At 52.2% G+C, this 24718-nt stretch overlaps 2 protein-coding genes across 8 annotated transcripts in view; one reads left to right on the forward strand and one right to left on the reverse strand.

Moving 5' to 3' along the window:
* On the forward strand, window positions 1–22906 carry C10H19orf44 (chromosome 10 C19orf44 homolog). Of its 4 annotated transcripts, none has more exons than XM_063109688.1 (9): window positions 1–74; window positions 1385–2150; window positions 3868–4186; window positions 7912–7985; window positions 8696–9194; window positions 10781–10876; window positions 12481–12647; window positions 14292–14373; window positions 17128–18254. In XM_063109688.1, the coding sequence occupies exons 2-8, from the start codon at window positions 1386–1388 to the stop codon at window positions 14361–14363; spliced, it is 1992 nt and encodes a 663-aa protein (XP_062965758.1). In that variant the 5' UTR covers window positions 1–74; window position 1385; the 3' UTR covers window positions 14364–14373; window positions 17128–18254. The 4 variants fall into 4 exon arrangements, with proteins under 4 accessions (XP_062965758.1, XP_062965756.1, XP_062965754.1 ...); XM_063109686.1 differs by lacking the exon at window positions 17128–18254 and adding an exon at window positions 22863–22906 and having other exon boundaries at window positions 22–84; XM_063109684.1 differs by having other exon boundaries at window positions 22–84.
* CHERP (calcium homeostasis endoplasmic reticulum protein) overlaps window positions 14883–24718 on the reverse strand; it is a 19051-nt gene continuing 9215 nt past the window's right edge. For 2 of the 4 annotated variants that reach the window (XM_063109682.1, XM_063109680.1), the window contains exons 8-18: window positions 24212–24464; window positions 23242–23417; window positions 20976–21411; window positions 19563–19801; window positions 18457–18590; window positions 17792–17878; window positions 17409–17552; window positions 17185–17301; window positions 16631–16725; window positions 16145–16330; window positions 14883–16029 (exon numbers count right to left, since the gene is read on the reverse strand). In XM_063109682.1, the coding sequence (XP_062965752.1) occupies window positions 15989–16029; window positions 16145–16330; window positions 16631–16725; window positions 17185–17301; window positions 17409–17552; window positions 17792–17878; window positions 18457–18590; window positions 19563–19801; window positions 20976–21411; window positions 23242–23417; window positions 24212–24464 (1908 nt within the window). In that variant the 3' untranslated portion in view covers window positions 14883–15988. Of the gene's footprint in view, window positions 16030–16136; window positions 16331–16630; window positions 16726–17184; window positions 17302–17408; window positions 17553–17791; window positions 17879–18456; window positions 18591–19562; window positions 19802–20975; window positions 21412–23241; window positions 23418–24211; window positions 24465–24718 lie in introns of those variants that run through there. The other 2 variants (XM_063109681.1, XM_063109683.1) reach the window with 2 other exon arrangements.

The raw sequence follows: 24718 nt of genomic DNA on the forward strand, positions 1-24718 counted from the left end.
TGCCTGGGGCAACGTTCCTCTTTGGCTTGAGTGCCTGTCTGGAGCGCGACTGCGGCCTTCGCGGAGTGGACAGCGTAGGTGGAGGTCTGTGGAGTTTGTGGGGCGCCCGGGCTGGGGAGAAGGGGACTGGGGTGCGCCCCGGGGCTGGGCCAGTCGGACGGCTGGAGGGAGGCCCTGCGCCCCAGTTTCCCTGTCTGGGGACCACGGAGCGTGGTCCGGTGCCGGTCGCTCCAAGGCTAGGGAAGGGAGTCTGCTAGTGTGAGGGGTGACAGTGTCCTCAAAGCTTGGTTTACTTACTTTAAACAACTTTGCTGAGGTATCATTTACCTACCATACTACCCCATTTAAGCGTAGGACCCCATTATTTTTAGTAAATTTACAATGTTGTGCAACCACTACCACAATCCAGCGTTAGAACTTTTCTGTCACCCGAGGAGATGAAGCGTCCTGTGCCTTTCTTTGCAGCTGATCCCCGCTGCCAGTCCCAGCCCCAGGCAACCACTGATCTGCTTTCTGAGTCTATAGATTTGCCTTTTCTGGAGAATTCTTAGACTGGAATTATACAGTGTGTGGTGTTTGCATCTGACTACTTTCCCTTAGTCTGGCGTGTTTGAGACAGGTGCATGCTGTCAAATCAGTGTTTGATCATTTCTCAGTTGCTGAACAGTATTCCACTGTAGGGATGGACCATAATTTGTCATTGGCTCTAGCTAACGGACGTTTGGGTTCTTTTCTCTTTTTGTCTGCTATGAATAATAACTATTATGAACGTTTGCATAATTTTCATTTCTCTTGGGCCATATGGGAGTGGGATTGCTGGATCGTATGGTAACTCTCACGTTTAACCTTTTGAGAAACCACCAGACTTGTTTTACAGATCAGGAGCTGCATCCTTTTATGCAGTGTATGAGGGTTCCAATTCCTTGACATCCTTACCAGACCTTGTTGTCTGTGCTTATGATCACAGCCATCCTAGTGGGTGTGAAATGGTATCTCATGGTGGTTTTGATTGGCATTTCCTTAATGGCTAGTGTTGCTGAACATCTTTTCATGTGCTTACTGGCTACCTGTATGTATATATATTTTTTGGTGACTGGCCAGTGCGGGGATCAAACCCTAGACCTTGGTGTTAGCACCACGCTCTAATCAACTGAGCTGACCGGCTCTTGTGTTTAAGTGTGACGTGGCTCGTGGAAGACCTGACATTCCATGGCAATTCAGGAAGTGAGACCAAGTGTTTAATCATCTTCGTTGTCGTCCCTGGGCTTGAAGAGAAGCCTGTGGCTGGACTGCAAAGGGCAGTGTGATCTTTAGCCAATGGGAGCCACTGAGTGCACTATACAACATCAGCTATTCTTACAAGTTGTCTTTCTTTCCTCCCCAGAATGGCTTCCACAAGAAAAGCCAGCTGTCCTATAAGTGGTATTTTTGGTGATTTCAGTGATGTTTCCTTAGAAGATTCAAAGATGGAAGAACCCAGAAACTTGAAAATCAGTAGAAATCTTACCAAAATAGCACCTAGTCAAAGCAGATTTCTAAAAAGAAACCAAACCCTGGGTGAGAAACACTTCCTCCCAAAGGAGAAGGCCATCCTGGAGAGTGGGCCCAGGATCTCCTCTGGTCGACCCCGCACCACCACCTCGAAGATCAGAGCCAATCCTGCACTCATGAAGTTGGCCCAGATAGAAACCAGGATCATGAGTCGGAAGGTGCACTTGAATTTGTCTGACACCGAATCTGACCCAAAGACCACTGATGATAGTTCTTGGAAGAGAGCAGATGAAATCCTCCCCAGGAGGACAGTTGAACATTCCACACAGAATACAGACCAGACTTCCCAGGAACAAGCCCATGACATTCCCATCGCAGAGAGTAGTGCATGGAGTGGGAAGGGCAGTAGGTTTCTAAAGAAGAAACAACCACCTGTTGAAAATAGATCCCCAGAGGCACAAGTTGGGAAAGAGAGGACTTTTCAAACACCCAAACTGAAAGAACCTGCTAGAAAATTTGATTCTCCAGACAGTGACGAAGAGGAGATGAAAGAGTTGCTGGGGAGCTTGATGGAATCTTCTAGAGAAAAAGAAATATATATGAATCAGGGTTTCATCAGCACTGAAGTCAGTGAGAAAGAACAAATACAGCTGTTCTCAGTAAGGTTTTTATTTATTTATTTACTTATCTTGGCAACTCGCCCATTCAGGAATCTGAATCCTTGACCTTGGCGTTATAATATCACGCTCTAACCATCTGAGCTCACTGGCCAGCCCTATTTATTTATTTTTAACCAAGCCTTAGCATTTGCTGCAAATATGTCATAGCACTACAGATTCATAGCAGCCATCACCTGAAAGCTACTTAGGAGAAGGGTTTGTTGAGGAAAGAGTAGTGTTTCAGCAATGGCAGATATCTGTTGTGGGGCTGCTGTGTGAGGGTCAGGATTTGAAACACATTAGGCAGTTTTTAAATATCTGTAACTCATAACTCTGTACACACAGCACAACACTTTGTATGACTGATCAAACACCAGCAGTGATCAGTTTCACCTCGGGAAAGCTGCGTTTCTTTTTTTTTGTTCAGGTGAGATTCACATAACATAGTACTTACCATTTTAGACAGATTGTAGTCTGGCTTGAGGAAGTAACCGCTTGAGCTAAAGCCGACCCGGCGTACTTACCATTTTAGAGTGAACAATGCAGTGGCATTTAGCACATTCACAACGTTGTGTAACTGTCACCTCTATCTAGTTCCAGAACATTTTCATCACCCCAAAAAGGAAACCCCATCGCTGTTCCCCTCCCCTAGCCCCTGACAACCACTAATCTGCTTTCTGTCTCTGTGAAGTTGCCTGTTCTGGACATTTCGTATGAATGGAGTCATGCACCATGTGGTCTTTTCAGTCTGGCTTCTCACTCAGCATCATGCTTTCAGGGTTCATCCATGTTGTAGCATGTGTCAGAGCTTCATTCCTTTTCATGGCTGCATAATATTCCACTGTATGGATAGACCTCAGTTTCTTTATCCAATCATCCATTGATGGGCACTTGGGTTATTTCCACCTTTTGGCTATTGTGAATAGTGCTGCTGTGAACATGCATGTACATTAGTTCTCTTGGGAGCAAAATTGCCAGATCATATGGTAATTCTATGTTTAGTCTTTTGAGGAACTGCCGGACTGTTTTCCACAGGAGCTACACCATTTCATATCCCGATGATCAATATCTGAGGCTTCCATTTCCACCACATCCTCACTAACATTTATTTCCTGTTTTGTTTTTTTTTTATTATTATTATAGCCATTGTATTGGGGGTAAAGTGGTAGGAAAGCTATGTTTTTATTTATTTTTCCTTTTTTTGATTACCCAGATATTACCACATGAAGGCTATGAATTAAGGGGGAAAATCTGCATATTCATTTTGATTCTTTTGAAAGTCTGGGCTATCATAGATTATGTACTCTTTATTTAGAAGAGCCTTTATTTAGAAAATGGGTAATTGACTATGTGTCTAAAAGCAAAATGATATTTCTGATTATTTGTGGAGTATTTTTGAATCCCATCATTATCTTATCTAAATGTTGTACCTTGTAGGGCTGGCCGGTTAGCTCAGTTGGTTAGAGCACAGTTTTATAACACCAAGGTCAAGGGTTCAGATCCCCGTACTGGCCAGCCACCAAAACATACATAAAAAATAAATGTTGTACCTTGACCTCGAGAAATGAGAGACGAGAGAAGGGGACACAGAGAGATAAAGGTTTGGTTGCAGAAGTCTTGGTCTTGTGTTTCTCACTAGCTGCACTATTCGTTGAATGATAAGGACTTAGTTATCATAAGTTTGGTAATTTCGTGTCTTTTCTTTCTGACAAAGTAGGATCTGATCCCGACTCAACCGAGAGTTCTTTCTCTACCCAGCATGGAGCTTTCCAGCCCAAAGCCTTCTTGGACATCACACCTGCCAACCTCACAGTCTGCAGATGGGACCCTTTGCAGCGCTCACTCAAGAACTGGCTCCCTGGAGATTCATGTTTCCGGTGACACAGCCTCCTGCACATCGTCACTTTCCATGGCAGGCACTTTTTCACAATCAGCACCTTCAAAAATAGGGTGCATCAAGCTTGTGTCCTCCCCCAGGAATGAGGCTGGGCCTCAGGATGAGTCGGTCTCGGAAGCTACTGATGACAGCCTGAACGGTAACCCATGTCCTTGTGCAGAGTCATTACCTGGGACAGGAAGGGGGAGGCTCTCGGTAGGGGCCCAGCATGGTGGTCACATGCTTTGCCATGGGCAGTGAGTGACAATTCACATCACACCTCAACTTTCTAACTTTCTTTCCCAGTCGATGGGCTGCTATGGTTAGAATGTGTCTCCCAGAGATTAATGTTATTATGGATTAATGCTATTATTGCAGGAATGAGTTCCTGATAAAAGGATGAGTTCAGCCTCCCTTCCCTCTTGCTCTCTCTCCTGTGCTCTTTTGTCCTTCTGCCACAGGCTAACACAGCAAGAAGGCCCTCACCAGATGCCAGCACCTAGATATTGGATTCCAGCCTCCAGACCTGTAAGGCAGTAAATTTCTGTTCTATACAAATTACCCAGTCTCAGGTATTCTGTCATAGCAGCCCGAAACAGACTAAGATGGGGCCATGTCAGTTTTTTTGTTCTATCTTTATTTATTTATTTTGGCAGCTGGCTGGTAACAGGCATCCAAACCTTGACCTTGGTGTTATAACACTGTGCTCTAGGGCCGAGCCCGTGGCGCACTTGGTAGAGTGCTGCGCTGGCAGCGCGGCGACGCTCCCACCGCAGGTTCGGATCCTATATAGGACTGACCAGTGCACTCACTGGCTGAGTGCCGGTCACGAAAAAACGACAAAAAAAAAAACCAAAAAAAAAACACTGTGCTCTAACCAACTGAGCTAACCAGCCAGCCCCTGTTCTATCTTTAAAATGTTCATCTAAAATCTTAGTCAGTTCAGGCTGCTGTAACAGAATACCCGAGACTGGGTGGCTTCAAAAACAAATGTTTATTTCTCACAGTTCTGAAGGCTGGAAGTCTGAGATCCGGGTGCCGGCGGGGTTGGGCTCCTGGTGAGGGCTCCCTTCTTTGTCTGCAGACGGCTGCTTTGTTGCTGTGTCTTCACACAGCACAGAGAGAGCTCTGATCTCCTCATTGTGTTACAATGACACACATCCCATCCTGGGGCTGCCACTCTCATGACCTCATCCAAACCTTATTCCTCCCAAAGACTCCACCTCCAAATACCATCACAGTAGGGATTAGGGCTTCAACATAGAGATTTGTGGGGGGACACATTCAGTCCCTTGCATCCAGTAACCCTGACTACTTATGGAGCAATAACCTGAAAAAGAAATCCTTCTTGAGCCACATACAGGGGTACTTCATAAAGTTCACGGGAAGATTCATATTATCTTTTAATTCTATTTTTTCACCAACTTTTTGAAGTAACCTTGTACAGCAAAAAGGCAACAACCTAATTTTCCTTTTTTTTTTTTTTTTTTTTTTTGGTGGCTGGTCGGTATGGGGATCCGAACCCATGATAAGGCTGTGCTCTAACCAACTGAGCTAACCAGCCAGCCCTAGTTTTCCTTTTTATAAAAGAGAAATTTGCTTCCTTTTTAAATTCAGAAAAGGAAACAAATCTCTAACGCATAAAAGATAAACACTTCTATTATTTCGACATTTTTCTTTTTTTCTAACTTCTTTGGTGGCTGGCTGGTATAGGGACATTTTTCAACATTATTTTTATTTTAATATTTATTTAAGAGGAAAAGGAGAGGAAAAAAAAGATTTGAAGCCAACATTTTTCCCCCCTCTGGGATGCTTTGTGGTGAAATCAAAGTTAACTAATTGTTTCACGAGCACCCGCTGTATGCCAGCAGGAGCCAGTGTCACATGGTCAAGAATAGAACACACAGCAGACATGCCCCTTGCCCTTCAGGGGCCTGGATGGCAGTCACCTGTGAGTCAGGGAAAGCCTAGAGTGGGAGGGAAAGCCCCACTAGAGCAGCAGTACAGAGCCACCAGGGTGGGAGGGTGAAACTCTGCCAGTAGAGGTATGTCCCTTCCACCTGGCCACATAGGGGTCAGAGAAAAGCCCTCATAAGCCCTCTGCCACCTTCTGCCAGATGCCACATGGCAAATTGCTGATACCAGCTCTGATCCTTTGGTTAGTGGCACATTGTACATCTAAGGAACCAGGCCTGAGGTGCTAGTGAGAGGTTGTCCCCACCAGCCTGTCCCCATGTCACCTCCCTTGGTGAGTGGATGAGAAGGTGGGCATACTTGTGGGGACAGAGAAAGGACTGGCACCATGCTGCAGGTTCCTGCCATCCTGTCATCTGTCTGTCCTGTCCTTCCCACTGGGGTCCCTCTCAGCCCTCATTCCTGGCCTGGTGTGGCCTCTCCTGGTGGCCAGGTGTCACCTGCCCTCGTTCAAATGCAGCCTGGAGGGAGGCAGCCGGGAGGGTGAGCACAAGCCCAAGTCTGGAGTCCGATGTGCCTGGGGTGGGCGTCCTGGCCGCGCCTCTCACTAGCTGTGCGATCTCGGGCTCTCTGAGCCTCAGGGTCCTCGTGTAAATTGGGGGCAATAGTGGAATGTGCCTCCTGAGCTGTCCTGCAGCATTAGTGAGGCAGCAGATGTGAAGCCCCCAGCCGGTGCTGCATCACTATGACTGTCAAGTCATTCTCAGCGTGGGCCAGCTGGGATGACTTAGCTCACAGACTTCGTCTCCGAAAACATCCACATCACGTGTGCCTTTGTACCTCGCTGCCATGTGTGCTGTAGTGACAGTGAGTGTTGGAGGAGATCAAGGAGAGACGAGCCCTGGGACTGGAAGGGAGCGAGTGGGGAGTTGATCTGAGGCTGAAAGGGGCAGGTGGAGGAGGTGGCTGGTGCAGTGATTCAGCCCAGCGTGGGCGGCCGCACTTACCTGCCCTTTGCAGTCGGAGAGGGGACAGCTCGCTCTTCCCCCACCTCTTGCTCCAGCCTGCCGGTTCCTCAGTTTGGCTGCTCTGTGCCCCCCATAAAACCCCTTGCCACCTTGGGCCCCCTCATGGTGTTTGTCCAACTCAGCACTTATTGGATATGTCCCCGCTTAGGTTGTGAGGCCCTGCAGGGTTGAGGCACTCATGGACAGACACATATGCGCGCGCGCGCGCGGCTCCAACACTTTGGGGGGCTGACCTGAGTCATGTGATAAGATTCCTGTCAGGAGTGGAGTCGTGGAGTGGAGTCAGGAGTGGAGTCGTGGGGACACAGCCACATTCGCTGTCCCATGGCCAGCTCTTTTGCTGAGCTGACTTAAACCTGCTGGAGCACCACTATCTCTGCAGAGGACTGACTCTGAACTCCTGGGTCGCAGCACACACTTGATTCAGGCACTGGGGGGCTGACTGGTGGACATGCCGAAGTGGCCATCCCCCTGAAGTTTCTGCTGTGACTTTACATGGCCTGAGAGCTTAGGGTGCTTCAGGGTCACATCTCAGGTCTGCCTCTCCTCTTCCCGCAGCTGCCTGGGTGCCCCTCCCCATCCAGCCCCTCATCCCTCGTGCATGCTTGTCACCAGCTTCCTACAGTGCATTGGGATCATCTCCTTATTTGTCTGGACCAGGGGCCGGCTGGCCCATCATCTGGTTTTATAAATAGTTTTATCAGAACGTGGCCACGCCCCTTCCTTTACACACTGTGGCTGCTTTCACATCACAACAGCCAAGCTGAGTAGTCACCACAGTCTCCCCCAAGATGCTGGAAATATTTACTATTTAGTCCTTGAGAGAAAAGTGCGCCCAGCCCCGGGCTAGGTTATTGGGGACAGGGATCACACATCTTTATATTTTCCTAAACATTAATGGAGTAAATAAGTAAATATTGTCATGCAAATTTTTTAATTACAGATTTTAGAGTCAATCTTTTATCCCTTGAGGACCTGGCTCCAGCTGTCAGTGAGAAATCAGACTTGGAACAGAAAGTAAGTATGACAGTCACCTGTAACCGGAGGTTGTTGTGTAGCAAGCTTGCAGTGTGACGTTCCATTTACACCAGGGGTTCTCAATGGAGTGATTCTACCCCTCAGGGCCATTGGCAGTGACTGGGGGCATTTTGGTTGTCAACTCGGGGGTGGTAGGTGCCACTGGCATCCCTAGTGGATGGAGGCCAGGGATGCTGCTCATGTCCTACAGTATAAAGCACGGCACCCCCTGCAGAGAATTTCCAGCCCCATGTCAAGAGTGCCACAGGCAAGAGACCCTGATTTGGGTGATAACAGGAGAAAGCTGCTTAGTTTAGCAGATGATTAAAACCCATCCCACTTAAACCACCCGTAGCAATATCCACACTAAGGACTTCTCGTTCAAATGCCCTGTCATGGTTTTTGCCCTATTCAGAAACACCCGCACCATGAAACGCACGTTTTGGTGATACAGAATGATGCAACTTCCATTTCCACTCACGTGCCTCCTAAACATGCCCCACGCCATTGGGGTTAGGTGCAGCAGGCTTTCAGACACCCTGTGCACAAGCATCTCGAGTTCTGTGTAGAATGTTCCACCTGCCCAGACCTAGTGAAGGGTCCGCATGCACCCTCACCTCCTGGGACCCGCTGTTCATCAAATGTGGCATTTTTAGCCTGTCTATTGTTAGCAAACACTTTCCAGCAGCCTCTGCTGTTCTTCGTTTTAGAAAGAATCTGCTCAGAGGAAAAAACCATCGAGCAAAAGCTGCCTGGCCAAGGCGCCTGCTAGGCAGAAAATGCCGAGACGTGCCCAGGCTAGAAGCTCGGTGTCTCAGAGTGAGGTCGCCTCTGCAGACAGGGACGAGGACCTCCCCACTGAAAGCGAGGTCTCAGAGCATCTGAGTGCCAATGTGACCTCAACTGCCTGGCAGGACAGTGCGGCCAGCACGAAGCCGTCGTCCGGAGCTCTGACAGTGAGCACAGTGAGCCCAGCTTATTCTGAAGACTTTGAACACTCCCCAAGTCCAACAGCATCTGAGCCAACAGCCCATTCTGAGGGGTCTCTTGGCCGAACACAGGACACTTTGTCTTCAAGTCTGGAGACAGGCCTTCCTCCTCACCCATCTGAGTCCGGGAGAAAGTGGGGCAGGGACGTGACAAGGGTCACTGTGAAGGAGACAGCCGTGCAGACTCTTGATCCTGCCTTCACCTACCAGTGGACCACGGGTAAGTGTGGTGGCCGTGGAGGCCCGGGAGGGTGGGACAGGCCCTCGGTGTGCCGTCTGCAGCATCCCGGAAGCATGCGGAAGAACCCAGGTTTCCAAGATCTGCCAGCTGGGAACTCAGCACCCCATATCCTCTTCCGTGGGTGAGGGGGTGAGTTGTCAGACTGAGATGATTCTGCCACTGGGAGACATTAGCAAAGACTGGAGATATTGTTGGTTGTCACAATGGGGGTGGAGGTGGGGATGGGAGGGGCGGCTGGGGTGCTCCTGGCATCTGGTGTGTGGAGGCCAGGGACACCACCCAAAACCCTGTGGTCCACAGGACGCCCCCACCCCAGAGAATGATCCAGCCCCAAACGTGAGTGGTCCCAAGGGGGGATGCCCTGAGGGAAGGCATGTCAGTCTTTTGAGTCTTCACATAACATGGGGAATGGCCTTCAGAGACGCCGATGGGCATGTGCCCATTGCAAAACCACCTTGCTCAACGACTGGTACTCAGCCGGCTCATGGGGCTCCAGCACAGGGGCTCTGAGGGCTGCCTTGTCGCAGGTCTGCCTGGTTATCTGCACTCAGCATCCCCCCATGCAGTCCCCACCAGAGCCCACTGGCTTCCGAAGCTCACCCCTGCCACCAGGCAGCCTTAGCCTCGACTCTCCAGCACTTGGAGTTGCAGGGGGCCTCCTGATCCTGGTCTGTGCTTTAGGAAGCGGTGGAGGGGCCACTTCTCGTCAGCCCCTGTGTGACTTTGCAGGCATTTCTCTGGTTCCTAGCCTCAGCCTCGGCTCTTCCCGATGGAAAGGACTCTTTCTTTAGACATTCTCCTGCTCCTTTTTCTTGTCTAGATTGAGCTTGTCCCTAGATAGTGAAAAGAAATGTAATTCTCACTCGGTCTGTTCCTTTTGATTTGGGGGCTTAACCGTCCATCAGCTTTGACCTCACACCTGGGCCGGGGGTGACCGTTACTTGTTTTTCAGGGAGGAAAGTTGATCAGATTGGCCAAGTCCAATCACCAGGAGGTGATAAACAACATTTAAGGGTGCTAGGGTCTGGGACTGAGAAACCTTTGTGTCCCTGTCCACATCCTTGTGCTGTGCCTTTCTGAAAACAGAGCTGGCGGTCAGCAAATATATGCATTTCTGTCCATGTTTCTGGCAATTTAAAGAGTTGCTTTCATGAAACACTGGTGAGGCCATTTAGACTTGGCCTGATATTGAAAGGAGAGAGAAAAAAGGCAGCCTGAAATAGGCTGGCTTGTCGGAGCCCAGGGGACACACAGCTTTCAGGAGCCACCCTGTAGAGGCCGGCGCTGTGGGTGTGTGGGACACCACATTCTCCTCGGAGCCTCGTGTCCAGCTCCCACAAGCCACAGTGGCTGCTTCACCCAACTCGGCCAACGTGCATCGAGCCAAGAAAAATGAGCAGAGAAACGGAGGCAGCTTGGGGAAATATCGGGAAGGGTGGCCTGATCACATTCAGAAACAGGGAAGAACAGGCTCACGTAGTTTATTTCAGTGTCCTGTCCGTGGACAAGAAAGTCACTGCTCCCTGTCCTGCCTGCTCAGCCCTCCCTCTTTGTCCTTGAGACAGCGGCTGGCGTGGCAGCCTTTGGGCCTGCCCTGGGAGGCACCTATGTGGACCCAGCACCCATCGCCAGTCACATCATCCGTGCAGATGCCATAGAAGGTAACAGTTTGGCTCGGTGGCTACTTCCTGTGAAGGGACACATTTTACCTGCAAATTCACGCCCCTCTTGGAGGTGTGGTGCCCCCTCTAATGCTGGGTTTGAGGAATCCATTGGCAGGGATTAGCATAGCCATGGGCCCAGAGGACAGTGTCCGTGAACCTTCTGAGTGTCTCTTGCAAAGAGACACCACTGTCGAACAAAAAGGAAGGTTAAGAGTAATAGGCTTATACTGGGGCTAGCCGGTTGCTCGGTTGGTCAGAGTGTGCGGTATTATAACACCAAGGTCAAGGACTCGGATCTCTGAAACAGCCAGCTGCCAAAAATAGTAATAATAATAATAATATGCCTATAAGCTCTCCAGCCCAAGGGTACTTTTATTTTGAGCCTTTTTGTTCACAAGCCATAGTTTTTCATTTAACCAACAGCGAGCGACAGCCATGGATGGGGCAGATACCACGTTTACCTCCTGGCCTGAGTCTGGGGGGTGCGTGTGGCCCGGGGAAGGGCCCAGCCCCATCTGGGGTGGGAGGAAGGCGCCCCAATAGCCACCACACAGCATTCAGACTTTGCCAAGTCCCCATACAGCCACTTGTGTGACACAAGTCAAGGCCCATCTAGTACCTACGATTTTTTTCCCTTTTCAGTTTTCTTTTCTTTTTTTTCTTTTTCTTTTATTTTTGTTTGTTTGATTTTTGCTTTTCAATTTTCTTAACAGGATTTTTTTTTTTAAGTATGAAGATATGAAAATATACTGGTTATAACAAGAGAAATGTTTATATCCTTTTTTGTAACTTAATATTATCTCACTGATTTTTCCTTCTTAGTATGTAATCTTATTAATGATCATTTTAGCAGTTGTACAATTTTAATTTTTAATTGCATTTTTTATTTTTAGTTAAATTTTTAAATCATATTTTTAATTTTTTATTTCTGATTTTTAATTTTTTTTTTTTTTGGCAGCTGGCCAGTACAGGGATCTGAACCCTTGACCTTGGTGTTATAACACTGTGCCTTAACCAACTGAGCTAACTGGCCAGCCCAATTTTTAATTATTTTAACTATGTGTTGCAAAAATATATAAAACATCTGCCCTTGTAAGCATTTTTACGTGTCCAGTTCAGCAGTGTTAATTAAAGTCACGTTGCTGTGACTGTGCAGTTTTATGCCCATTTACCGGACTTCTTTCTTTGTGTCGGGCATTGGGGTAAAAACTCCCACTTCTGGGCCGGCCCGTGGCTCACTCGGGAGAGTGTGGTGCTGATAACACCAAGGCCCCGGGTTCGGATCCCATATACAGATGGCCGGTTCGCTCACTGGCTGAGCGTGGTGCTGACAACACCAAGTCAAGGATTAAGATCCCCTTACCGGTCATCTTTTAAAAAAAAAAAAACAAAAAACTCCCACTTCTGCCTGGATCTGAGCATTAACACACGTGCTGCTCCTCAGTGGAAAGCAGCTCATCTACTAGCGAATAGAGACAGACAGGCATGGGTGACGCCTTCCCCACCCAAGAAGGTCGTAGCCCCTCCAGGAAGCGGCCTGAAGTCGCCAAGTGGTGGGTGGGGGGATGCAGGAGCCGCCGAGTGACACGGCACGGGGACAGCCCTGACAGCTTATAGCCCGGCCATGCTGGCACTGAATGACCTGCTGAAGCAGCAGCTGAGCCTGACGCAGCAGTTCCTCGAGGCCATTCGCCACCTGCACATCTCCCTCCTGCAGTCCCTGGACAGCGACTCGTTCCACTACCACACCCTGGAGGAAGCCAAAGAGGTGGGACCTCATGGAGCTGCATCTTCCCAGGGGGCAGGGTGGTCGGGGTGGCCAGGGCACACAAGATGCCAGCCAGCAGGTGGTGCCCTAGGGGGCCTGGGCCTTTGGGCTCTGGACATGGTGGGGCTGTCACCTTCTGTCCTCATAGAGGGAGCCTCATTTTCTCCTGGTGCTATGACAGCGGCCGGCATGAGGTAGAGGGTACTGAGTGCCTGGGCCAGGCAGCCAGCCCTGCCTGGGCACTGCGTGACCTTGGATCAAAGGGGACCTGCTGTCTGTGGCCCTGTTTTCTCCTCTGGGAGGGGTCCTGTCCCCTTCACCAGAGCACCCTTGAGGTGGGGCTAGAGGAGGCATCAGGTCCTGGCCTTTCTCCTCAGTCCTTGGACTGAAGCTCAGGGAATATCACCCTCACCCCCATTTTTCTCTCCAAAAATTTAATTTTTGTCTGATTACCCAAAAATATGTGCCATTTTTTTTTTTTTTTTTTTTTGGCAGCTGGCCAGTAAGGGGATCTGGATATGTGCTACTTTTAAAAATCTTGTCACAGAGATGTGTAATTCATAGCCCTCCACAATTTCAGAGATGACTATTACTGACACATATTCTTGTGCAAAGTATGGACAGTTATATATAAATATGCCTTTATAGAAATGGCATCATGCTACATGCACTGTCCTTTGGGTGATTTTTAAATATTTCAGTATTTATTTTTAAAAAGTGACTTTAAAAACATACAGTCACAATGCCATTAAATTCCATGATAATACTAAAACCAGATTTACTTAGTGTCATGGAATAGCAAGTGTTCAGATTTCTGCTTGTCTCATTGAAGTTGGACATTTTGTTGCCATTTTTTGATCAGGATCCACAGTCCATACATTGAGTCCTAACATCTAGATTGTTTGATGTGTCTTTTTAGCCTTTTAATCTAGAGCAGCAACTGGTTCTCAACCCTGAGCAGTGTCAGAATGCCCTGGAATGGGTGCTGGGCCCGCCCAAGTTGGGTCAGCAGGTGGGTGGGCCTGGGAGCAGGCAGCAATGCTGCCACTGGAGACCCACTTTGAGAACTGCTTTACAGCTGCTCCCCTTCCCCAAATCTCTCACTTTGATTTCCTTACAGTTTATCTGTTGAAGAAAACAGGTTGTTTGACCATTTCCTACATTCTAGACTTTGCTGATTTCACCCCTTTGGGGTCCTTTAACTCATTCTTCTGTCAGATATACATCACCTGATCACATGCAGGCTAAAGCCATCTGACGTCACCTTCCTATAGCCCACCATGGCTCCCTGTGGCCTGCTCCAGGCCCTCGTCCCAAGTGTGGCACCCAGGCCCTTCTCCCCGACCCCCCGTGTGGCCTGAGGGCACCCAAAGTTGCTCTCCCTTTTCTGACTCAGTCAGGGCTCACCCCTTGCAGGGTGCCTGCCCTCAGCCTGCCTGGGTCTTTCTCTCCCCTTGTCTCCATGGCACCAGGCATTCCTGTGTGCCAGCACTTGTCACATGGCATCCCGTCATTTTACTGTTCTGCCAGCCCGACCGGAGCCTACTGAGCACAGGCACTGTCTCTATGTTCCTTCCCCAGTACCCAGTAACTTCTCAGTCCACACTGAGGTGGCGGTGTGACAGTGTGTTCTCTGCTCTCTAGTACATTAGGCGCCACAGGCCTGCCCCGCTGACCATGGAGGATGCCTTGGAAGAGGTGAAGAAGGAGCTGTGAGCACCAGGAGGTGAGGCTCGACTTGGGGCATGACCTAATGAGCTGTCCTGTATGCTCGGTCACCACACACGTGTTTCCAGGTGACCACCCCTAGTGGGGGCAGGTGGTGCTGGGATAAGGGCCTAGCATTCACCTGAGTTCAATTCCAGCTCAGTAACTGAACTAAGTAATTTAACCCTCCCAGCCTGTCTTCTCAGTAGGTTGTCATGAGCAGATGGTGTGCCTGGCATCCTTGATGACGCACCAGGGCCAGTGGAAATGGAGTCCTGGATGGAGCTGTCACTGCTCAGGGCAGGATGGGGGCCACCAGCCTCTGCAGAGCAGCTCCACCCACCCAGGTGTTGGCTTGCCAGCCAGCCTGAGGGAGATGCGGCAGATGGCAGAAGCCCCAGAGACACAGGACCAGGTCACATGCTGGAGACTCCGACCCCAGGCTCCACAGTTCAGTGAGTCTGCACCAAGAAGGTGCCCCCACCCTGCAGCCCGAGCACACTTCTGACCAAAATACACAGAGAAAAGGTCTTTAAAAAAAGTCTTTATTTGAAGGCAAAACAGTAAAACCCACAAGAAATCATCATTAACAGCATGTGTGTACATTTTCTCCTGAATCAGATACTTTTGAACAATTCACAGCTACGGGAAATCTAGAAGAAAATTGAGTATTTTATCACATCAGGTTGAAAAGTTGGAGAGGACTTTGCATCTTAGTGAAAAGGATTTTTCAAAAATGTTTCTGTACAAATAAACGGCACTGCACCAAGTTGCCCAAGGACACCACGTGTGGCCGATCCCAGCAGGTCACCCAGAAGCTTCCAGCCTGGCAGAGGTGGCTCCCCTCCTGCCCCCCCCCCCCGGGCTGGGCTGGGGTATGCAGATGAAGGAGAGAGCAGGAGGCCTAGCTGGGTGGTCGCGCTCTACACTCTGGGTCTGAACAGGCTTTCGCACACAAGTGCTGGTGTGGGGCTGCTTCTAAGTGAAAAACGCAAGCAGGGCATGAAGTATGAGATTCTCAGCGCCATTCCTTGCCCTGAAGATGCCTTGGACCTGTTTCCTTAGAACTTTTCATTTCTCCAGATAATAGCAAATGGGTAACATTTGAGAAAAAAAAAAAATCAACTTACACAACTAAAGCAACTGAACTAAGGCCAGTATATCTTAGAGAAATCAGGCTTCAAATGATCTCAGTGGGGATCACCTTAGAATAAAATTCTTTTCTCTAAAACTAAACCAACTGGAGTAAAAATGAAAACCCTGCTTAACTTTGCAAATCACAAAGGTTTTGTGTTTCCATTTTCAATCATGAGCAGTCCTCGCGCCTGGCCTTGGCTGTGTCACTGCACAGCGAGGTGTAGTGGGTCAGAGCTGGCCCGACCTGTCCGGCTGCTCACGCAGGGCCGCTCCTCCGCATGCTCCCGCGGTCTGAGAGGAGGCTCAGATCTGACTTAGGGCAGATGCGCACCAGCCACTCCTGCAGGTAGGAAGCATTCTTATTCGGGGAGTGGAGGGTCTTGTGGTTCTTGCTTTGCTGTAAAGGAAAACGAGCTCACAGCCGTGGTGGCTGTGGCACCTCCGGAGCCCGAGCCCCGTCCACGCCGTCACGCGCGACGCTCCTCACTAGGCATGCGTTAGTCTTCCTTCTCTTCCTGTCGCGCCCCAATCGTGGAGACTGCGTGAGAACCGAGTTGTCACTACGATCTTCCACTGCCAGTAAGCCAAGGAAGGTCCCAACAGCTGGCACTGCCAGCTGCTGGCGTGGCTCCCAGCCCGCAGCTCCTACTTACACTCGTCCCTGGCCTTCATGCGGGCGATGAAGGAGTAGCTCTTGTTCCTGCGGTAGTTCTCGTAGGGGTCGTCCAGGGCCACGCCCACGCCCTTGTACTGGTCCCACTTATCCCGGACATCTCCCCCCTTGATGGGGTCCTGGATTCCCTGCTCTTTCACACCAAGGCCACCAGAGCCGCTCCAGCCTTCAGAAAAAGGGGCACGTGGTTATAACCCACAGGCGAGGCCAGAACTGGGGTGCGTTTCCTGGCAGGAAGCTAAATGGGAACGCGTCTGGGAGTCGAATCCCAGGCAAAGACGGGCCCCTCGGAAACATGCAATGGACATGGTGAGCAAGGATGCGGGCGGAAGCCTGCAGGCTGACCCTTCTCAGTAGTTCTAGCAGGAGGTCAGAACTTTCTCTGACTCCATCAGTCCCCAGATGGAGACAGGGAAAGAAAGGCTGTCATCTCCTGACTCCCAGAGCGCCCTCCAGCGAAGCTTACCCATCTTCACCAGCATCTGATGTCCCTTGTTCTCTTCTCCGAGCCTTGAGTCAGGTATGGGAGGTGCTGAATTAGAACCCAGACCAGCCGAGGAACTAAAATTAAGACAGGTTACATCTTTTAAAAAAATAATCGAGACATTTATTGGAATGAAAATTATTAGAGTATTACAGCATGAAGCTCGTGTCACCGGCTACCACTGTGAGGTGGAGACACGTGTCTCTATCGTTCTTCTTTATCCTCTTCATCAGCCAGATAAGGGGTCCCCTCAGATGATGACCCCTGCCCCACACTTAGCATCAAGGGCAGGTCACACCGAACCCCTAAAAGTGATTAGAAATCACACAGCCCAACTACCACCGCAGGCTTCAAGAAGTGACTACTACAAAAGGGCAACCACAGTTTGGGACGAGGGGGTGCCACTGTCACTGGGCTGGTGCTTGTGGTCTCTGAGGCGCTGCCTTAGTCTTCTAATGACAAACGTTTACAATTCACAGCGAAGCATCAGAGGGTTCCAGCGCTAGAAGCGGTCACAGTTAAGACAGAAATCTTACGGCGGGGTGGGGCTCCTGGACCGTGATCGACGTCTCCTTCCTGGGGAGTATGACTTGGACCGGGACCTGGACCGGGACCGAGAGCGGCTTCTTGAGGAGCGTGATCTGCTCCGGCTCCTGCAGGCAAAAGCATCTGTGGCTCAGCGCAGCCCAGCTGTCACAGGAGCTGTGGGCAGGAGCCATGGACACAGGCATCCCACGCACAAGGCTGGCACTCTGCCTACCTGGACCTGGAGCGAGAGTAGGAACGGGAGCAGGAGCGTGACCTTGACCTTGAGTATGAGCCCGACGACTTGGAGGATCTCGAGTTGGAGCGGGAGGAAGAGCGCCCTCGACTCTTGGATCTGCTCCGAGACCTCGAGGGTCCACTGCAGGGAGAGGCCTGATGAGTGGGAGCCCCAAAGCAGCTCCTGTGCCTCTACCAGCCGTGCCCGGCCCGTGCAGCCACAGCAAAGGTGCTGGGTTCCTGAACAGTGTGGCTGAACACAGGCGGCCACAGCTGCTCTCCCGCCGCTGTGTTAACTCGGGCCTCATGGGAGATAGCTCCTGGCAGCTCTGCCCGCAGCAGCATCACACACACACACATAGCAGACACCCGGCCTTTCACCTGTTCCTCTTTTCCTGGCCTTTCCTCCGCCGGGCCCGCATTTTTGCTCGGAAGAACTCATAGAGGCCATTCTGCTCCCAGCCTTCGCTGTAAGACACGTGGTCCCCATGTGACTGTGTACAAGCAGCCTCCCACGGGAAACTTGTGAACACGTCAGCAGGATCAACCCACCCCCTACCCCCAGATGGGCCAGGAAGCCCAAGCTGAGCCAGCCTGGCCTGGCACCTCCTGGCTCTCACGTGGCCGCTGCGCTGAGGACAGATTTAGGGGACTGTGGGTGTCATAATGGAGATAAGGAGTTCTGACTCATAGGTGGACAGGCCTGTAACCCAGCACGGGGCAAGAGGTGACCACCACCGGGGCATGGTATGCTGAGAGGGACCAGGGACAGCAGCTGCTTCTGAGAGATGCCACGTCTGAGATAACTTCTTGTTCTAACGCATCTTGATTAAAGAAGGCTTTCACGAGGGCCACCGTATGTGTGCCTGTGCAACACACGCTCCTAACTCAGCGTGGAGTTTTCCTCCTTAGAGACCACCGCGTTTCCTCACCTGGGCAGAAAGCACGGCTTTTAGCAGGCTTTCTCTCAAAAGGAGCAAAGTCCAGGGGAGACAGGCCAGGAGAGGGGATGGAGGCCTCCCTTGGCCTGTCGCCCTGCCCCCTACCTGTTTCTGGGCCTGTCGTGGGAGGGCGGGCTGTAAAAGGCCTCCACGGCCGCCAGCAGTCTCTCGCTGGGCGGCATGGGGGGTGGGAGGCGGATGTCTTTAGGGTCCAAAGGCTTGTACTCGTGGTCTTCCAGCTGCAGTGGAGAACAAAGCCATCGCTGTGCCCTAGCGGAGACCCCCTCAGGCCCACCCAGGGTACAGTGGGGGTGGCACAGGACGTCATTTGGTGTACGGGTTGCCCTGGGCATCAGTTCCTTATCCTTCCCTTGTGGGAAATGACACCCTCTCATAGGGCGTCAGCAACACCAGTCACTCCTAAGTGGGATGGCTGACAGCTTAGAGGCTGATGAAAACTATAGGATTCTCCTTCCCACACATCACACACAGCAGCCATTGTATCCAAGCTAAGGTGACACAAAGATCCCTCCATTTATCCACAGACACCTGGTGGATTCCACAGCCTCTGTCTGCAGACTGCTGCCCTTTGCCCCTGAATCCTATCCCAGGCTCCCCACTGGAGCAACCTCAGCCTCTGACCCTGGAACCTCTCTGTGGCCCTGTTTAGGGACCCCTGGCTGCCTGGCTCCCGCCCTGCAGCTCTCCATGCTGCCCTGCCCTGGCCCTCCTTGGCTTCCAGGCTGACAATCCCAGAGATGGCAGGAAGTGGCAGTGGCCAGCAGGGCCCTGGGTGCTCCCAGCCCCAGCTCCTCCATCACCTCCTCTCTTCCATCCTATGCTCAGCCTGCCCCACGGCACTGCAGCTGCTCCAGCCCTGCCCTGCGCGAGCCGGGCCCCTCCATGCGCTCTGCAGGCCCAGCTCACAGGCAGCCTCTCTTCTGAGAAACCTCTCCACTGTCAGCCCTGGGACAAGGCAGCTTCCGAGGGGGAGTGGGAGGGGGAGGAAGGAGTGAGCAGAGTGAACACAGGCCTCGCACCCTCCCGGCAGGAGCACCAGGCGATGCTGGCTCCGTCTCACTCTGATGGCTCAGGGTCACTTGGGGAGGGCCCTGGGGAGCAGTGTTTTGAGCCTCCTGGGGAGTAGTTTCCTTGTTTTGACTTGTCCCGTGGAGAACACAGGTGGCTGCACGCAAGCGTGGCTACATTACCTTCACGAGGGGGGCCATCAGTCCAGCAGGGAGATCGAAGTAGGGCACATTGGGGACCAGGCTGGGGTCATCGTGGTTGATGTGGGGAGGGCCTTGTCGCCGCATGTGGGGGGGCTGCCCATTGAAGCCGTGCGGGGGAGGGCCGAAGTCGGGGTGCTGAGGCCCAGCCCAGGGTGGGTGCTCGTTGATCCCAGGATGGGGCATGCGGTGGCCAGGGTGGTGGTGAGGGGGTCCCATCTCTGCAAAACAGAAACTTGTCTCAGGCCTGCTGGGCCATCAAGAGCTGGGCAGTGCCAACCACACATCAGGATTTCCAAGGTGACAAGTGCCCATGGGAGGGGCTCAGCGAGGGGCAAGGAGGCCAACACCCCTGGGTAGCTGCGCCTGGCACCTTCTCTCCCAGCTCCTCGAGACAAGGCAGCGATGCAAGGAGAAGCCAGGGCCCAGAGGGGCCTGTCCTGCACCCACCCCCAGGCCAGCAGCCATGGGCGCATTTGGGGGAACTTGCAGGGGAGAGAAAGAAGCACGAGGAACCACAACCTTAAAACAGCAACGTCATGGGCTGGATCGTGTCCCCCAAATTCACATGTCACAGTCCCAACCCCCAGTACCTTGGGATGTGACTAGAGATGAGGCCTTTAAAGAGAGAATTAAGGTAAAATGAGGCCATTAGGGTGGGCCCTCATCCAGTCCGACTGTGTCCTTATGAGAAGGGATGAGGACAGACACGCTCAGAGGAAAGACCCTGTGAGGACACAGCGAGGCACCACCTGCAAGCCCAGGACAGAGGCCTCGGAGGGAGCCGACCCTGTGGCACCTTGACCTCAGGCTCCCAGCCTCAGATCCCCGAGATGAGGTTCTGTGGTATAAGCCACCTGTCTATGGTATTGTTACTACAGCCTGAGCAAACCAACGACAGCCACAAACAGGCTAAGTGCTCTCAGAACCAAACTCACAGTCAAGCACCGACTGAGAAAGTGTAGAGAAAAGCACTGGTACAGTCAGATGCCACGTGGGAACCCGAGAGCTGCTTCCCCTCAGAGCCTCAGTTTCCTCACCTGCAGGGCAGGCAGACCGCGCCCCGTTCCCGGCACGTGGGGGAAGAGGGGACAGGCTTCGCACCTCCACAGCCAGCCTGGCTCAAATGAGGGTGGCAAAAGGACTAGATCAGAGGCCCTAGGTCCCAGGGAAGTGAAGCTGTGGGCCCATCCTCGTCTCCCCTACCAGCCTGAGGACTGGGCTGGGCTTCTCAGACGTCTCACGACCTTCTGCCTGTCACTTTGACTTGGACTCACCAGGTCACACCGAGCCTGCCCAGTAGGCCAGGCAATCAGGCGCCTCTGCCAGGCCCTCGGAGCACAGGAGGTTATGAGGGATGGGCAGGGACCCTCCTGCGGGCGACCCCACACTCACCAGCGGGGAAGTCACCCTGGGGGTAGTCGAAGCGGTGGGGATAGGGCGGCCGCTCGAAGGGGTGCCGTGGGGGGAAGTCGTCCTGCAGGAAGCGGGGTGGGAAGCGGTTGAAGTTGTGGGGGTGCGGCGGCTGGCTGAACTGAGGGTGCTGCTGGTGGGGTGGGAAAGGCCCGCGGAAGGGCGGTGGCCGCTGCATGCGGAAGGGCGGCTCACGCTGGCCCCCGCCCCAGGGTGGCTGCTCGTGTTGGCTGTTCCAGGGGCCTTCAAACTGGCTGTTCCAGGAGGGGTCGGGCTGGCTGCTCCAGGGTGCATCACGCTGGCCGTTCCAGCCAGGGTCCCCGCGCTGCTCACCCCATACTCCCTCGTGGCTGTTGTTCCAGGGCGGGCAGTGGGGTGGCCCACCCTGGTGGTGCGGGTAGGGGGGCTGCTCGGGAGGCTGCAAGGCAAAGCGCAGGCATGAGCCCCCAAGGCAGACCCTGGCGCCAGCGCTCAGCAGGCCAGCAGCACCACTCTGCCGTGGTGGGTGCTGCCCTGGGGGCATCAAGGCACCTCATTTACTGACTGTGGTGCCTGCCTGCACCCCAGGTCCTCATGGTGGTGCAAAATGACCAAACCCACAGTGCTGCACCTGCCTGTCAGTCCCAGGGCTGCTTCTGGTCCTGGGCCCACTGTGCTCATGTGCAGGCCAGGCAGGCCCAAACACCCCTCCCTATGCCCGACAACACTAACTCCCTTGCAGTGGCACATTCTGTCCCGCCCGAGTGCCCCAATGAGGTGGGAAACTCACTCTGATGACACTCCTTCCCTGTCTCACATCCCCTCTCCCCCAGGGCTGTCTCCTGGGGTCACCTCCCAGATAAACCACTTGCCCTCACATCCTTTTCTCAGGGGTTGCTTCTGGGGGACCCCAAACCAAGACAAGATCTTTCTGTTGATTGGAAACAATGGGCTCCAGATTGCACCCAGCTGCTGCTTTGACAACGTAAAGACAGGATTGCAAGCTCCAGCTCAGGGGCCAGGGGCGGGGGTTGAGGGGTGGAGGGGATGTGCACAAATGAGGCCCACGTGAGGGCCACCTCCAAGGCCACGGCTGCTTGACTCTGCTGACCACTACCACGGAGAGGTTGGCCCAGGCCACCACGCCCTCGAGTCTTTTAAGAGAAGCCAGAAAGCCACATTTTTAAATCTCAGGAACTACTTCTAAATGTGTAAGATGCCACATGGGCAAGCCAAGCCCACTGCCAGGCCACTGTTCCTAACTGTGGACACACTGCCAGTAGAGGGTGAGCCCTCAGTGATGGAGCCCCATCATTGTGACCCTCTCAGTCCAAAAAAGAACACTGAGCCTGGAGACACCAGGACCTCTGGTTTCCACATCTACAGAATGGAGATGAGAGGTGCTCCATCATCAGAGGGACTCACAAAACGCCCACCCCAGATGGCGCGCAGCTGTCTTAAGGGGATGTCCAATCTTTAGTCAAGTCAAATCTCTTGTCCCAAAGCTTGGGGTGCAGTGGGGGGCACACGGCTACGACCCCAATTCTCCCTACCATCCTTACACCTCTACGCATAGACACAGAGTCACACAGGAAGGCCATGCCCTGCAAAGACAACCGGACCACACCAGCCATACCCTGTCATGGGGAAAGGTCTGGGGCTGTGTCTAAATGCTCCATCTCACTGGACTAAACAAGCTGCAGGGCATCTCCCAGACACGCTGTGTCAGGTTAGGTGGCCCCTGCCCCGGCCTAGGGGTTCCAACCCCAAGGAACCTGGAGAGTGTGACCAGCATCTTGGCCTGAGAAAATGCTGCATCTGCAGCCATCTGGGTGTGAGCCTGACATTTTGACCTTCCCTTTTCTTACAAAAGCACCTTTTTCTTTCCAGGTGACAAAATATCAACACTCAGCTAGGCAAACCAGTGAAGAAAGGAAAGAAAACAGAATCACCTTACTGTTTTAACGGTATTAAAATTCCCAGCAACCACAGGAAAATGGGGATCTGTACCACCAAGAGGCCCCAATAATGAATGTGCTGGGAAGGGACATAAAGACCTGACTCTCTCACTCCACCTGCCTCCAAGCCACAGGAAGATGGGGCTATCTGTCACTCACCCAGCACAGGCTCCGTGGCAGAATCCCACTCAAGCTTCCCCAGCGAGTCATTAGAAGCCCAGCCACTGGTGTGGGGGAGGCCATCCACCTGCCTGCCATCCCACTGGCCCAAGTATGTCCCACCTGCCCCCACCACAACTTTTAAGAAATACCTGCTGTTGGCCCCAAGGAGCAACAGGGTGGGGCTGGTCAAACCAAGGGGGCTTGTTAGGCGGGATCTGGTCATGGGGCCCGGGACCCCGGGGGCCGGCAGCTGCAGGATCCTGGACCCCTCCTGCAGCGTCGTACTCTGAAGAACCAGGCATTTGGATAGGAGGCTTGTTGTCATCTAAATCCAGGCAAGAAGCAGTTAGAGAAGGACCCTGTTTGCAGAAGGCACTGCCTGAAACAATCTTCGACACCCACTAGAGCCAACCCAGGTTGGGGCTTTTATTTCCAAATAAATCCTTGCTTCATGACCCCACTCAAAACTGTGATCACTGCCCACTTCCAGGAAGGGGATAGGAAGAGGGGAGATTCTGACCTCACCCACGACACACACCTCCCTTCTCTGAAAGCTTCACAAAAAACACGCCGTCTCAATTCAGTATACTAAAGAAATCTTTGCAATGCTGCTTTTCATACACTTTTTCTGTATCTAATTAAAAGGTCATTTGCTTCCACTTAATGTTATTTTATAGGTTTTCCATTGTTAAAGCATTCTCATCTTCCTGGGACAAATCCTATTTGATCATGATGTACTGTTAAAATACTTCGCTAGATTTCATTTGTTGAGATTTCATCCAGTATTTGTTCTCAGTTCACAAGTGACACTAGATTATGTTTCCTTGCACGGTGCTTCCTCAAGTGTGCTGTAAAAGTCACACTAGTCTTGTAAAATCACCTGGGTAACCTTCCTCTATTTCTCTTCCTGGGACAGTGCACAGGAAAGGGACTGCTGGAGTCTCACAGGTAATGTCACCTGGCCTAGTGCTCACAAACAGATTAAAACCTGGCCCTGGGAATGGGCCCAGAACTACGGAACGAGAGCTGTGTGTGGAGTGGATGGGGCTTTCTGCCCATGCAGCATGACCAGCCTCTTGGGGCTACCTGCGGAGGGTGGGGGCCGAGGGAGCCACGTACCAGGCTGGGTGGTGGGTGGGATGGCCGGGGCGGGAGCTGGGGCTGGGGGTGGAGCAGGCGGCGGCGGTGTGGCCTTGACCTCGGCTTCCATTTGCGGCATCTGGATCTGCTGCTGTTGCTGCTGCTGCTGCTGCTGCTGCTGGGCCAGGCTGTTGACGAACTCCTCATGCTGCGTTTTGAGGGTCTGGATCTGCTGCTGGAAGGCCAGCTGCACTGGCTGCACCACCGAGGAGTACTCGTTGATGAGGGTCGCCTAGCAGAGGGAAGAGAACCCGCCATTCAGGATGCAAGCCTTAGGGCTCGTTGCCTGGTCCCCCCATACACAGGGACAAACGCCTGGAAAGCAGCAAAGCCCAGGGGACTTGGAGCAGGCCAGCAGGCAGGTGGTTGTCACATAAAAGAACCAACAAGGTCTTGACAAGAGAGTGTGGGATCTGGCTAAAGATTCGGTGATAAGGACATTGATTGCAGAACAGTTTATAATGCCATAATATCAGGAACAAGCAA

The sequence above is a fragment of the Cynocephalus volans genome, chromosome 10, assembly GCF_027409185.1.
Source record: "Cynocephalus volans isolate mCynVol1 chromosome 10, mCynVol1.pri, whole genome shotgun sequence".
Classification (NCBI taxonomy): domain Eukaryota; kingdom Metazoa; phylum Chordata; class Mammalia; order Dermoptera; family Cynocephalidae; genus Cynocephalus; species Cynocephalus volans.

Bases quoted from the DNA above. Each gene is read 5' to 3' on its own strand.
- C10H19orf44 (XM_063109688.1), top strand. From the start codon at position 1,386: ATGGCTTCCACAAGAAAAGCCAGCTGTCCTATAAGTGGTATTTTTGGT. The intron at 9,195-10,780 runs GTAAGTGTGGTG...TCCTTGAGACAG, and splicing joins CACCTACCAGTGGACCACGG to CGGCTGGCGTGGCAGCCTTT. The intron at 12,648-14,291 runs GTGGGACCTCAT...TCTGCTCTCTAG, and splicing joins CCCTGGAGGAAGCCAAAGAG to TACATTAGGCGCCACAGGCC.